This window comes from Rutidosis leptorrhynchoides, chromosome 8, assembly GCF_046630445.1.
Source record: "Rutidosis leptorrhynchoides isolate AG116_Rl617_1_P2 chromosome 8, CSIRO_AGI_Rlap_v1, whole genome shotgun sequence".
In the NCBI taxonomy this organism is placed as follows: Eukaryota; Viridiplantae; Streptophyta; class Magnoliopsida; order Asterales; family Asteraceae; genus Rutidosis; species Rutidosis leptorrhynchoides.
This window is the reverse complement of record NC_092340.1, coordinates 340,936,982-340,951,328: the sequence shown is the minus strand read 5'-3', so window position 1 is coordinate 340,951,328 and position 14,347 is coordinate 340,936,982. Positions and strand designations below refer to the sequence as shown.

The following is a 14,347-nucleotide window of genomic DNA, read 5'->3' as shown; positions in this document are numbered from 1 at the left end:
AACTACATAAGGGATGAAGTTGAAAAGGGAAAGATATGTATTTGCAAAGTTCACACAGATCTTAATATAGCGGATCCTCTCACGAAGCTCTTACATGGAGCAAAACATGCCGGACATGTTTGTGCATTAGGGCTTCGATATTCTAGTGATTGGTCATGATCTGTTTTATGTATTATAACGGAACGAAATTTGTTCAAACTCATTAATATAAATTATGGTATTAATTTATTAATCTTGAGTCATGTTCCTATTTTGCATATTTTATCCATGAATAAGTAATTATTCTAAAATTCCGTAGTCGATCACATTTGTGGGAACAAGTGTGAGGTTTAGACTATTATGAACTTGGATTGGTAAACGTTCACGGTATGAATGTGGGGCAAGGTTGCAACCAAGGTTCATAGATATTTGTGGGATACAAATATTGGAAGACCCGCCCTCAAGATTTACTAAATGGAGCCTTTGTGGTTGATCACATGTAGTCTTGAGTAAAGGTGAATATCATTGTATCCTCTGACCTGAGATACATATTGGGTTCGGATATTTACCAAGTATCGTGCCTTGATTCTTTCTTTTGCTATTCTGAAATATGGTAGTTCATAAGGAAGAGCTCAGGTATAATGCAAGGTATATATTTAGGACGTATGTAATCAAGATGGAATTTGTCCCTCTTATTCGTTGAGAGTCAGATGTCTAAGGCCTGATAAAGTTAAATCTAGAAGAGAGTGATCACTCTGTGTCTCTTGGATTTAACATGACATCTAGGACGAAAGGATATAATGAAAAGATTCACCTATTCATATTCGAGATGGGAACTCGAAAGGGATGATGTTATTGAATGGCACAAAGTCATAACATATTGGGGGTGATGGACGGTCGTTAGGTGGTATCCATCACTTGCATTAATTTCTTATGTTTCTCGTGCAAGTAGGAGATTGAAGGTATTTCGTATGCCTGAGAGACGTATTAAATTAATGTGGCTAATATGTTTTGATCCAAGTCGGGTCATACCCAATAACAAGCTTACCGACACCTTATTCGTATTTGATCTTAACGATTGGATCATTGATTAAATACGCGACACTTGAACTTTAAGAAAAATGGTTTTCTGAAATATTACTTGATGTGTACATATATATATAAATTATGGAATAATTTATATAATATGGAATTAATTATTTATAGGTTAAATAATTAATTTATTTATGCTACATTTTATATAAATGGGTTTTATATAATAAAATGTATATGTATAAATAAAATGGAAGGTTTTATAAAATTTAATTTTATAAAACTTATTTAAAAGCCTACAAGTAAGTGGCATTGGAGCATGCACTTTGACTTTCCATGTGTATGGTTACTTCAAGTATCAAGAGGCATAAGTACCAAGACTTGTAGTAGACCAAAACACACATGCATACACATCAAAATAGCTCAAAAAAACTACAAAAATCTGCTCTCTTTGAGCTGTAAAAATCGTGGGGTTTCAAAGGGGTAGAGGTGTTCTTAATTTGATTTTTGCAAGCCATATTCAAGTGTTAACAAACCCTAACCAAAGCACAAGGTGTTGGTGATAAGCTTGGGGTATAACAACTTGAGGTTTCATAGTTTTGGAGCTCCATTCATCTTCATCATCTTCATCACTCATCAACAAGCTTGGAATAGGTATAACCTCTTTATTCTTGCTTGTAGTTTGTAAGTATATTTCATGACTTGATCCTAATTGAGATTTAACTTTAATTGGTTAAAGATTAACATGTTTTAAATGATAATACTTGCATGCTTCCGCTTTTATTTGATTCTTAAAAGGTTTTAAGTATCATGAAACTTGTTAAATCCCAACATATAAATATATATATATATATATATGGGAAAGTGAATATGGGTAACAGCACCCTATAATGTTATATGACAACCCTTACAAAACTACGCCGTTTCATTTTTAATTAATAAAATCAAATTAACCTCCTCCTTAATTCACGCTCACAACTCACGTATCTGCATCCTGCACCTATCCTAATTTTTTTCTCGTCTCAGCGACGATATAAACCTCATCGATCAAACACGTATCTACTTCATACGTTCAATTCTCTGATCATCCAAATCATCTAAAGGTAAAATCAATTATTCTTATTTTAGTTTATAGAAAAGTGGTCAGTTGGTTATTTTGATGGCAAAGCGTGATGCATAAAGGGAAATTCAATTATTCTTATTTCAGTTTATAAATTCATCTAATGGTAAATTCAATTATTCTCATCAAATAAACTCATCAATGGCTACAGAAGCTAAAATCCTTTATTGTCACCAAATTTATCAACCCCGTCATCCTAATCGATGTTTCGACATGTTGTATCAATTATTAAATGATTGAATGTATTATCGTTGGGTAATGGGAATTACAGTAATGCGTGTGTTTTTGAGAGCAAGTAAACACAATTGTTTGGTTGGAAGTATTTGTTAGTGCATATCACATGTTTGATCAAATGCTCCAATGATAGCATACTCAACTTTCATACAATAAATGTCTCTTTTATCAAGTTGAATTTATAGTTATGTGTCTTATTTAAGTTTGTAATCTCGATGTGTTGATATATCAAATTAAGTTTGTAAACTCAATTTAATGGTAATAGTTTTGAGATGTGGCAATTGATGTACTGTTATTTTACAGGTTTAATTGAATGGTTGTGAGAGCAAGTGAAGGTTGTGTTTTCGAAATTATGTGTGGCTGCTACTCTTTATGCTCTATGGCAAGAAAGGCACTATCGCATTTTCAAGAAAAGTATCGGGAACGAAGCAGCAGGTGTTCAATGCAATAGTATCCAATATCAGATTGAAGCTCATGACTATCCAATTTAAGAGGTCTCCCAATGTTGCTCTCGGATAAGAGATATGTGGATGATTGATGCAGCCTACATTATTAAGTATGCTTTGGGTTGTTTGGCTTTGTTTATTGGTTGTGTGGCCTTGTTGGCCGTTGTTGTGTTTTTTTTTTTTACCCAATAAAAGCTTCAACAAGTACATGTGTGAAATCAAGTCCAGTCCTATTTGGGTCATGAAAAGATTTGTTCTAAAGATAATATGATTCAAGCTATGTTTTTTGTTAACAATTCATATACGTGTGTTAGCTATGAAATTTTTAAAACTTATAATACCAGTTCCATCATGATGGCTTTACTAATTTGATATAATTAATATGCATACTCGCTAGGGATTCACTAAACACTATCCACATACACTAAACAATATCCACATATAAACTGATGAAAAAAGAATAACAATTTACATAAATTGATGAAACTTGGAACACTAAAAACTATCCACATAAACAAATGGAAAAAGAATCAAAATTTGCATACACTAAACACAATCCACATCAACTGATAAAAAAGAATCAACATTTTCATAAACTAAACACTAGCAACATCATGTCTTCATGGCCACCAACAATTGAAAAATCATCAACAATAAATAAATCATCATTTTAAAACAGCAGCAGCATCTTCAGCCTGATGCAAAGGAGCATTAGAATGTCACATACAACAGTCATAAAAAAGACAAAGAACAAGATATGATAAATGAATACGTACATAAAACTCAACTAGTACCTTCTTTATTGGACACCCAGTGATATAGTGACCTAATCCCTTGCAGTGTGAACATGTTCTTTTTTTCGGTCCTTCAAGAGAAGATTTGATTCGATGAGCGGTCTTTGGACGACCTTTAGTAGTAACAGGTGCCCGAGGATCCCGAATTGAGATTTGAGGCATCATGCTTATTTGTGAACTACCTGCATTGGATTCTTGTGATGGAAGGTCAATTTGTGTAGACTTTTTTAGATTTGTATGTTCTTCCAAAAACTTGTCTAAAAGAGTATCTAGTTTCTTAAGGTACGAGGGAGATTCTTTCGCTTGTTCAACCGCTTTCATATATTTCGATTGAACACACCACAAACTTAAGGCACTAACTTTTTTGTCACTATCCATATCTTCAAGTTTATTGTTATAATTATCCACTCTATACCTAGCATCAAGTGTCCACATTGGTAAAATATAATGATCCGGTAGAGTTTCAATGTGCTTCTTCTTCATAACATACAAAATGTGTTTGCATAAGATTCCATATGTTTCAAACTTGGAACAAGAACAAGTGACATCTAACTTATCTAACATTCGAATGGTCACAGTTCTCCAATATACATTCTCAACGTTAACTTGACCAACCTTATATTTGGTCTCTCCTGAGTTCTTATATAAAGTCTCATGAGTTAAATTATTAGTCGCTTGTACCCACTCTTTTTGAAAAACATCAAACATCTTGCTAGTATAACGTGTACCTGCTTTCACTTCTATTGGATTAACAGAAGAAAAAACTGCTTTCGTGTTCATTGTTTTGAAGTCCTCATCTTCTTCAGCAGCTCGTCGACACTCAACAGCTTTATCATATTGGACTACAAATTCGTTCAACATAGTATTAGAAGTAACATATCCATCAAAGAAGGAGTGAATGCTCTCACTTCTTCCACTTGTGGTCATCCCAGCAAAAAAACAATCTTTTAGAAAGACTTTAGCCCAAAGGGTACGTTGGTTATACTTCTCGTTTAACCACAAATGCCCTTCGAGGTTATACTTATCGCATATAACATTCCATCGGGCTTCAAATTCTTCGGTTGTATGACTCTTAACCCACTGTTTATACATCTCTTTAAAATCACTAAAACGTGCTTTAAGAGGCCGAAGATGTTCCGTTTCATGCTTCTTAATGTGCCATGCACAATACCGATGACGGGTATTTGGAAAAACTTTTTTGATGGCATTACAAATTGCTTTATCTTGATCGGTAATTATTGCAGTCGGATGCATGTTAAACATACACTTTAAGAATTGTTGAAATAGCCAAACAAATGTTTCTTCCTTTTCATTCTCTAGTAAAGCACCTCCAAATAGTATAGACTGGCGGTGATGATTCACACCAACAAATGGAGAAAATGGCATCTTAAACCTGTTTGTCATATACGTGACGTCAAACACGAGAACATCTCCGAAGTTTATGTATGCGTCTCGTGATCTCCCATCAGCCCAAAATATATTTCTTGGAGACCCGTCCTCAAATAAATCAACAACCCAATAATGTTTACTATCTACATAGGCTTTATCTTGGAAATCTTTTATAACACCATAAAATTCTTTACCTCGGTATTTTTTTCGTTCTTCAGACAATATATCAGCGCATTGTTTTGAAGTAACATCAGGTGCGTCAGGTTCTTTCATAGAGTTTACGACTTTTTTAATTTGACAAGGTCTCAAACCGTTTTTGCTAAGATCCAACATAAGAGATTTGGTAGCCATCGTGCGGTGAGTCTTTCCATGAGAACGGTGTTTCATTACTTTGCTCGGAGTGCTTAATTCATGATTATGGGTATCGGTAAAAGCATCCACAAACCACTTACCATATTTATTTTTGGATATCTGAATCATTGCTGTACAACCTGTTCTAGATTCCCTACGACATTTTGTAACAATCCTATTTGAAGTATCCTTAAAACCTTCTTTGTTGCACACATATCTCTTTCGGTAAGGCTCATTTGTTGTCTTATTTCTAAAAGTGCTCCGTTTTCGTATTCCAAATCCATGTACAAAGGCATAACGATTATAAAACGTATATGCATCTTCAGGGGTATCAAAAATCATTCCCATTATAGGCAAATCAATACCTCTATTATCCTTCTCAAACTCAAGATCCTTGTTATCGTCGCTTTGTCTCTCATTTTGAAGTTCAGAATCATTATTTGAATCATCTTCTTCATGACTTTCGCATTCTGAACTATTGCTATGGTTCTCAATAATCCCATCTGTATCAATGTCTTCAGTTGGACTTAATTCCAATGTGTTATGCATGGCCTGGTTAAAACACAAGAAAAAAATTATATAAATAGCTTGACACACATTGTAAGGTTTTACGAACGTTTTTGAAAAACAGGTTAAACCTATTATTTTATCATGAATACGATAGGATTGGGAGAATAGAAAACACAATATTCCTCAATTAACTATCATTGTAATTAGAATCAAACACAAATACAAACTATTAAACTAAAATCAAATAGTCGATATGAAACAACTGCAATTTTTGTTGGGTTGAAGATTAAAATTAAAATAACAAAATAAATCTTGATTCTTTTTAATTTAAACTCTACGTAAAGAAACTTGCAAATTATGTAATTATTAAATATGCAAGAAGATAAGAATATTATGCATCACGCTTTGCCATCAAAATAACCAACTGACCACTTTTCTATAAACTGAAATAAGAATAATTGATTTTACCTTTAGATGATTTGGATGATCAGAGAATTGAACGTATGAAGCAGATACGTGTTTGATCGATGAGGTTTATATCGTCGCTGAGACGAGAAAAAGATTAGGGTAGGTGCAGAATGCAGATACGTGAGTTGTGAGCGTGAATTAAGGAGGAGGTTAATTTGATTTTATTAATTAGGAGTCAAACGACGTAGTTTTGTAAGGGTTGTCATATAACATTATATAATGCTTTTACCCATATTCACTTTTCCCATATATATATATATATATATATATATATATATATATATATATATATATATATATATATATATATATATATATATATATATATATATATATATATATATATATATATATATATATATATATATATATAAAATATGTATATAAATATTACTTGTAAATATATAAAATTATAGTAAATCTATTTGTTTAAAATATATAATATATTTATGTAGTAAAGCTTGCTATTAAAAACAGTCTATATATATAGAGAGAGTATATTGAATATAAATGATTTTGAGCTTAATTTGTCAAAGTTTGTATTACTCGGTTGACATTTCGTTAGCATTCATATAGATTTAACACGAGTTTTTGACGGATTAAAATATAAGTTGAACTGTAAATCGATTACGAAGAATTTAGATTTGTTAAAAATATTTTTACCTTTTTAAGTTTAAATATTAGTACTCCGTACTTATAAATCGGAACAGAAAATAAATAATTTTCGAACCTTTTTTATCATGTTTTAAACAGTAAATGACTGAAATAATTAAATATATTTAATCTAAAAATTTGGGATTTTTCGGAACACTTTTATACGTTAACTGTTTAGCAATGGACACGATGTCATCACTCGTGTCAAACTGTCGGCAGAGGAAAAATAGGATGGCACGTTTATTTATCCTAGTTATTATTATATTAATACTTTAAATATTATTACATGTTAGGAACTTAGGCATATTATATATGTATACATTTACTTGCAATGATCAAGCACCAACTACTTCTTCTTCTTAATCTCTTGTGAAAGACCACTCAAGCCACCATAACACCGCCCTCACCGAGCACTATATCACCACCGTAAATAACCACCGGAGTACCACTTTTGATCACCCATACTACCATCCTAAAACCACAAACCTCCATCAATCACTACCATAGTTCATCTTTTTCTGCTGCAACTAAGATCAACCACACCCTCATCATCATTGAAGTAGCTGCAGCTGCAGTGGTCCACCGTTGCACCACCGTCCACCGTCACCCCAACCATTACTATAACAACAAATAACCACCAAGAACTTCAACTATCAAACTCTCCATCTCTAAATATATACATGTACATATGTAACTAAAAACCACTGCAAACCAACCATCACCACCTTCACCTCAGGCCACCCTGCATCATGAACCACCATACTACCACCGGGAACCACCATCGCTGGCCAACACTTAAAACCACCCCAAAAACCGCCACACACTCTCTCTCTCTTCGATATTTATTCGATGGACCATCACTCCTGCTCATGTGTTTTGATTCTGTCGTGAACAACCGGACAACACCATGCCACCCACCATAGTCCGTTAACCATTGTTTTACCTATGTTCTTGTTATCGTTGAAGACTCAAGATATCATCAAGCTACTGTTATAGTCTTGATTTCGTCAAACGATGATTTTGATTATGATGTTACAGAGAATACGTTGATGATGATGTGATGATGTGGTGATATAGATGATAAAGGGTGTCGATGATGGTGATGTTAATATGATGATGATGATGACTGATGAAAGCGACGAAGATGATTTTGATGATGAGGGATGATAGCGTGACGATGATGATGCGGTAGAATTGATGATGCGTTTTTACGTTCGTGTTTCCAGTCGAGCCACAAATCCACCAATTAGTTTAATTAAAACATGTATTGGGCTAACTTGTGGGTTTAATTAAAAATATAAATGGGCTTTTACCATGGACTCCTTTTAAAATATATATGGGCTTGTATCTTGGACTCTAAGTGTATTAGTAATGGATTTTCAAAATCCATTAAGTAAATCATTGATGACGATAAGCATGATCGAGATGATTACGATTAGATGATGTTAAAAATGATGATGGCGTGATTTATAGATGATGATGATGGTTGCTCGATGATGATAATATGGTTGATAACGATATTATTATGATGATGGTGAATCCTTGATGAAGATGGTATAAATCTTATTCTTATTATTATTACTTTTATCATTATTATTATTATAAGCATCATTATTACAATTACTATATAACATTATTAATATAAGTATTATAAGTATTATTAATTATTTTTATTATTAATATCATTTTTATTATTGATATTAGCATTATTATTAGTATTATCATTCATATTATTATTATAAGTATCATTATTTTTATTATCATTACTATTAGTATATTATTATATATTTATTATTATTATTATTATTATTATTATTATTATTATTATTATTATTATTATTATTATTATTATTATTATTATTATTAGAAGTATCCTTATTGTTAAAAATATCAATATTAATAATATTATCATACTAAAAGTATCATTTAATTTTCATTAACACTATCATTATTATTAATAATATCATTAGTAATATTTTTATTATTAGTACAACAAATATTATTTATCTAAAATATAAAAATTAATCTTAATACATTATAAACTTAGTTAATTAATATTATACGTGTTAATATATATATACTTGATATAGGTTCGTGAATCTGAGGTCAACCCTGCATTTGTTCATTATCGTCATATGTATTTTTACTACAAAATACAGTATGGTGAGTTTCATTTGCTCCCTTTTTAATTGCTTTTGCAATATATTTTTGGGCTGAGAATACATGCGCTGCTTTTATGTTTGACAAAATAGACACAAGTACTTAAAATATATTCTACGTTGAGTTGTACCACCTTGCATATCTTCCCTAATAGCTTGGTAACTAATATTTACCTGTTGGAAGAACATGTAAGCGGAAATCCTATTGATAGATCTATCGGGTTTGACAACCCCAACCGGGCTAGTCGCTCTAGTATCGTAAACGGTTACATAGTACTTCGTTTTACTACACTTGGTGCAGTGTAGGGAGATTTCATAATAAAGGGAATATGCCACATTAATGGTTAAGTATGGTTACCGAAGCGCTCAACAACTTATAGAATACTTTTATACACTTGCGAGTGTACATATATTTATAAACGGAAACCTTGTGGTCTATTAATATATTGAAATGATTGTTATGATAAACCTATGAACTCACCAACCTTTTGGTTGACACTTTTAAGCATGTTTATTCTCAGGTATGAAAGAAATCTTCCGTTGTACATTTGCTCATATTACATGGAGTCATTCATGGCATATTTAGGACAACACCTCGCAATGGGACCAATTGTTGATGACTTCATCCATGTGGATTAGGACGAGTTGTTAAAGTTGGGCGAGAACGAGTAGGTTGGTTAGTTTGAGTAGAGGGAGCTGTGGTAGTGGGTTGAGGTGGCTGTGTGGGAGTAGCAGGAATAGATTGAGGTGGTTGTGGTGTTTGAGTGGTAGAATCAGTAGGACTTGATTGGGGTGGTTGTGGTACTTGAGTGGCAGAATCATTAGGCATTGATTGGGGTGGCTGTGGTATTTGAGTGGCAGAATCAGTGACTTTTGAGCAACGTTGGTATGTGTGAATGATAGATGGTTGAGTATTGGTTTGTTGTGTAGGTGGGTTGATAGTGGTTGTTGCTTCTGGTGTAGACGTTTGAGTAGTAGGTTCGGTGGAGGGTGAGTGACTTGGTTGTAAGTTAGGATTAGGATAAATAGAGATGTAGGGGTTTGTGGTGTTGGTTGGAGTGGATATATGAGTGGGTGTATTGGATTGTTGAAACGGAAAAAAGTGTTCGACATAGGTATAGGCCCTGGTGAGATACTCGGAGGAAGTTTCATCAGCCTTCATCTCCAATCCAAGAATTTGGGTTTTTAGGGTGTATTCCCTAGATGAGGTGTGAGGTGCGTAGGCACGTTCAAGAGATAACCAGAGTTCACGCGACGTTGATCCTTGGACATGTTGGAATGACGCCTCAGAGATGGTGGAGACAAGAAGCATTTGGCTATGGGCATCATTGGAAACCCATTTTGTGTAGTTGGGGTTTAGTTGTTGGGGTTGTACTCTGGTATTTTCTTTCTCTAATCCAGATGGGATGGTCTGCGAGGGGCAGGGAATTGTGCCATCAATATAATCAAATAGGTTATTGGTAGTGAAAAAGGGTTCGATCATTATCTTCCAATAACCATAGTTAGTTGGAGATAAGTTGAACCCAAACTTGTGAGAGTTGTGTGTTGTTTTCTCGGTTGTGGTGAAGGGGGCAAGAAGTGCCATTACAGTTTTGTGACATCGGCTTTGTTTTTTTTAGGGTTAGGGTTGCAGCAATTTTTTTTTTAGGGTTAGGGTTGCAATAGCTTTTACAGTAGCTCTGTTACCAAGATAAACAAAGTAAAGAATATTGTATTGTATTTGTTTATTGTGAACCCTTGGAACAATGTGAGTATATATAAGATTATATATTTGCAATCTAGACTAGGGATGAGCAAAATTACGAAAATACCGAAACCGAACCGGTACCGTACCGGTACTGAAAACGGTACCGATCGGTATTCGGTATCGGTTTCGGTTCCTTTAATTTGTCATTTTCGATTTCGGTACGATACAGACGGTACCGGTATTTTTTCGGAAAATCGGTGTTGGTACCGAATTTATTGATTTGTAGGTAATAGCTTATATGGGTACCAAATTTATTGATTTGTACCCAGTAGGGACAATACCGAATAGTGAAAACTACATCTTATTATCGTTTTAACGTATATTTTATAATACTAAAGTACCGAATAGTGAAAAATATATTAAAAAATACCGAATACCGAATAGCATATAATACGAATAGTGAAAATTATATAAAAAAACAATTTTTCGATACCATAAGGTACAATACCGAAAATACCAGTACCGATACCGGTACCGGTACCGATTTCGGTACGGTATTCGGTTCTCGATTTTCCTTATTTTCGGTATCGGAATTTTCGGTATCGGTACGGTATATCCCTGATCCATCCAGACCCTCTAATATAAATATGTATACAGTTGTACTTAATTGTCTAATACAGACCAATTTATCTTCATCATCTTTCATTTAGTCCATGATGAAATCAAACATATCAAAATTCGATGATTGTCACCAAGGAGGATGGTTCATTAACGACTGACTGAAGGACGCAAGCACTCGTACATCTGTTTGATACGTGAAGTGACTATGAGCATATTTGAAGTCTGAAGGTTTGGCTTTCCCAAATCACATATATCCTGTCTCAAACTATTTATAATATACTTCAATCAGCCAAGTATACAAATATAGAAATAACTTCAAACAATACAACAATTGAGATCATAGTAATAAAATATATTTTGAAATTTAAAGACAGTAACTAACCTGCGCCATTCACCAGTCGCTTTAGCGGGCCTCTCGACTGCTCTGTAAAGGCGGTCCAAAGTATACAAAATCAATCCATGCATACATTGAGCATCTTTCTCCTGCAAATACAAGCCAACGTGTAGTTAGTAAATTATCCATGTTTGACTGTGAACAGGGCAAAACCTTATCCGTTAACCATTTGAGTGTTGGACAATGAAAATGGTATTCAAATTTTTTTTAAGTTGATAAGTCAAAAGAGTAATAAAATTTACCTGCCCCTGGTCAATAAAATTCTGCAACTGCGATATCCTCTTCTCAATTTCCACAATTAAGTGTCTTCTTTGGACCCGAGCAATTCTTCCTTTGCCTTCTGCCCTGGTGTCCTGAGACACACAAGAATTATAAGATAATCAGAAAATGTACTCGATAAGCCAATATTAGTCAACCATAATGTATTTAACTATGCACCTATAGTAATAGTAATAGTAATTAAACTTCTTCAAGTTCCATAATGTATTTAACTAAGCCAATATTAGTCAACCATAATTGAACTTGTTCGAGTTCCATCACTCCCTTATGCCTCTTTCTAAATTTCTCAAAAAGCTCATCTCTTATAGCGATGAGCTGCAATGGATCAATTTGTCAGTAACAATGGTTTCAGTTATTAAATAAGTGAAAACAGAACAAAAGAAAACTATTACCGGTTGCTCAACATGGTCGTTCAAAAAGCCCTTCAAAGAGTCTTTTGCTTCAATAATCCAATTATCAATATCAGAACTAGCCGCCAATCTACTATGGCGTAAAAGCCATAATGAAAATAATGAAACTCCTACAGCTACTACTGTGTAAAGAATCCAATGTTGGGTCATTTTCCTTGGTTTTTGGTGTTTGGCAACCTAAAAATATAGCAACACACCTTTAAAATTATTAAGTAGTTTGTTTAATTGTATAAAGTCATAACCTTTTTTTTCCAACAAAAGGATTGACAAAATCATACACCATATTTATAAGTCAAACATGAGAAAAAAAAGATTTTAAAAACTGAAGTAAGTGAACGAAATCTTACCAATAGAGATAAGTATACATCTAGCTTGTCAAGATTCAAATAAACCATGTTGATTGCATCTCTAATCGTACAATCGGTCCATTGAGACCCTTCTTGGTTTATGTCTGGCAGTTTCTCAAACAGCAAAGGTGATGAATAGCTCCCATCAACAGACGAACCAACCTACAGATTAAATCATTAATGAAATGAGTGCATGAAACTAATAATCGTTAAAAATAAAATAGAAGTCTTAAAATTAAGATTTTAGAAGGGTTAATTGTTTATTTTTATTCTACCATTTAAATTTAATTAATAATTAGATTAGTTGCAGTAATTAGATAGTGTCAAACTGATTACCAAAAATCGTTAAACTCCCTAATTAAATACATAGCATAACATAATATGTTCATCCAAGTATAACAACTCACAATAATCACCTGACGAGTTGCACTGACATGGCCAATTGTTGCTTCAAGCTTTAGAAATAAACCATTAATGGTGCCTATTAATGGAGCCAATGACTTCTCGGGCTCATTTACAACCTGCTCTGCAATTTGGTCAACTTCCTCATAGACCTAATGAGTAACAAACAATAAATAAATAAAAAATAAACAAAATGACAAAATGAGTTAACCTAAATGTATAAATAAAAATAATAAGTCAACACATTTTTATGATCTATCAGTATGTCCTTCGAAATTTCACAAACCGTATAAGCATTACAATTAACGAAAATGAACGTGTGTCACTATATTTAAGGACACTAAATAGTTGGCTAATAGCCTAATATATAAGAATATACATGGATCATGCTTCATGATCAAATTATTCAAAGAGATGTATAAATGTTAGTATACTTGGTATGTTTGGAAAAACTAGTTGGTAGCTGGTAGCTTTTTTTATATGTATTCAGGTGTTTTTAGTATATTGGGTACGTTTCTATATGTGTTTGACAAAGTAACTGAAACTATTAAAATAAAGAGTAAAATGACAAAAAGCTAGGAGTTCTTTTTCTCAAACGCTAGTTCCATGAAGTTTTAGCTTCTAGCCTTTTCCCTCCGTCGAAAAGTTTTAAGCTCTTTTTTTCCAAAAGAAGCTTTTTATTAAATAAGAGCTTTTTTAATGAAAGCTAGAAACTAAAGCTCCTAACTACACATACCCATTATAACATCTAGTAATATTCAAATATGGATGAAGTTCCAACAGTTATATCTAACTTCAACGATATTCATCACAAGGCTAAAGAACCATATCTTCCATGAAAAAAGCAACAAACCTGTGCTAAAAATGTAGCTAGAGAATTTCTTAAGCTAGTTAAGACACTTATCCTCTCTGATATATGTGCGGACGCTAAAGACGAAAGATTTTGCACTCCGGTACCGTAAAAAACGTAGTCATGTAACAGCTTCGCAGAACCATCAAGAAATGCTATAGGACCTCTCTCGAAAACCATGAAGTAAACTTTCTGAGAAGTCGATCCCTGATGCAACACAA

General features: G+C 33.3%; 2 protein-coding genes across 2 annotated transcripts; both read right to left on the bottom strand.

Annotated features, from left to right (window-relative positions):
* Positions 1-3,476: 3,476 nt before the first annotated feature.
* On the bottom strand, positions 3,477-7,759 carry LOC139864563 (protein FAR1-RELATED SEQUENCE 5-like). The gene is made up of 4 exons (XM_071853145.1): positions 7,690-7,759; positions 7,516-7,595; positions 3,606-5,897; positions 3,477-3,506 (listed from the first exon to the last, which is right to left on the bottom strand). Exons 1-4 carry the CDS (start codon positions 7,757-7,759, stop codon positions 3,477-3,479), a joined length of 2,472 nt encoding a protein of 823 aa, XP_071709246.1.
* Positions 7,760-11,263: 3,504 nt separating this feature from the next.
* Positions 11,264-14,327, bottom strand: LOC139861592 (protein DGS1, mitochondrial-like). The gene is made up of 7 exons (XM_071850027.1): positions 14,130-14,327; positions 13,291-13,428; positions 12,875-13,036; positions 12,510-12,704; positions 12,081-12,191; positions 11,827-11,927; positions 11,264-11,709 (listed from the first exon to the last, which is right to left on the bottom strand). The coding sequence occupies exons 1-7, from the start codon at positions 14,304-14,306 to the stop codon at positions 11,592-11,594; spliced, it is 1,002 nt and encodes a 333-aa protein (XP_071706128.1). The 5' UTR covers positions 14,307-14,327; the 3' UTR covers positions 11,264-11,591.
* Positions 14,328-14,347: the final 20 nt, after the last annotated feature.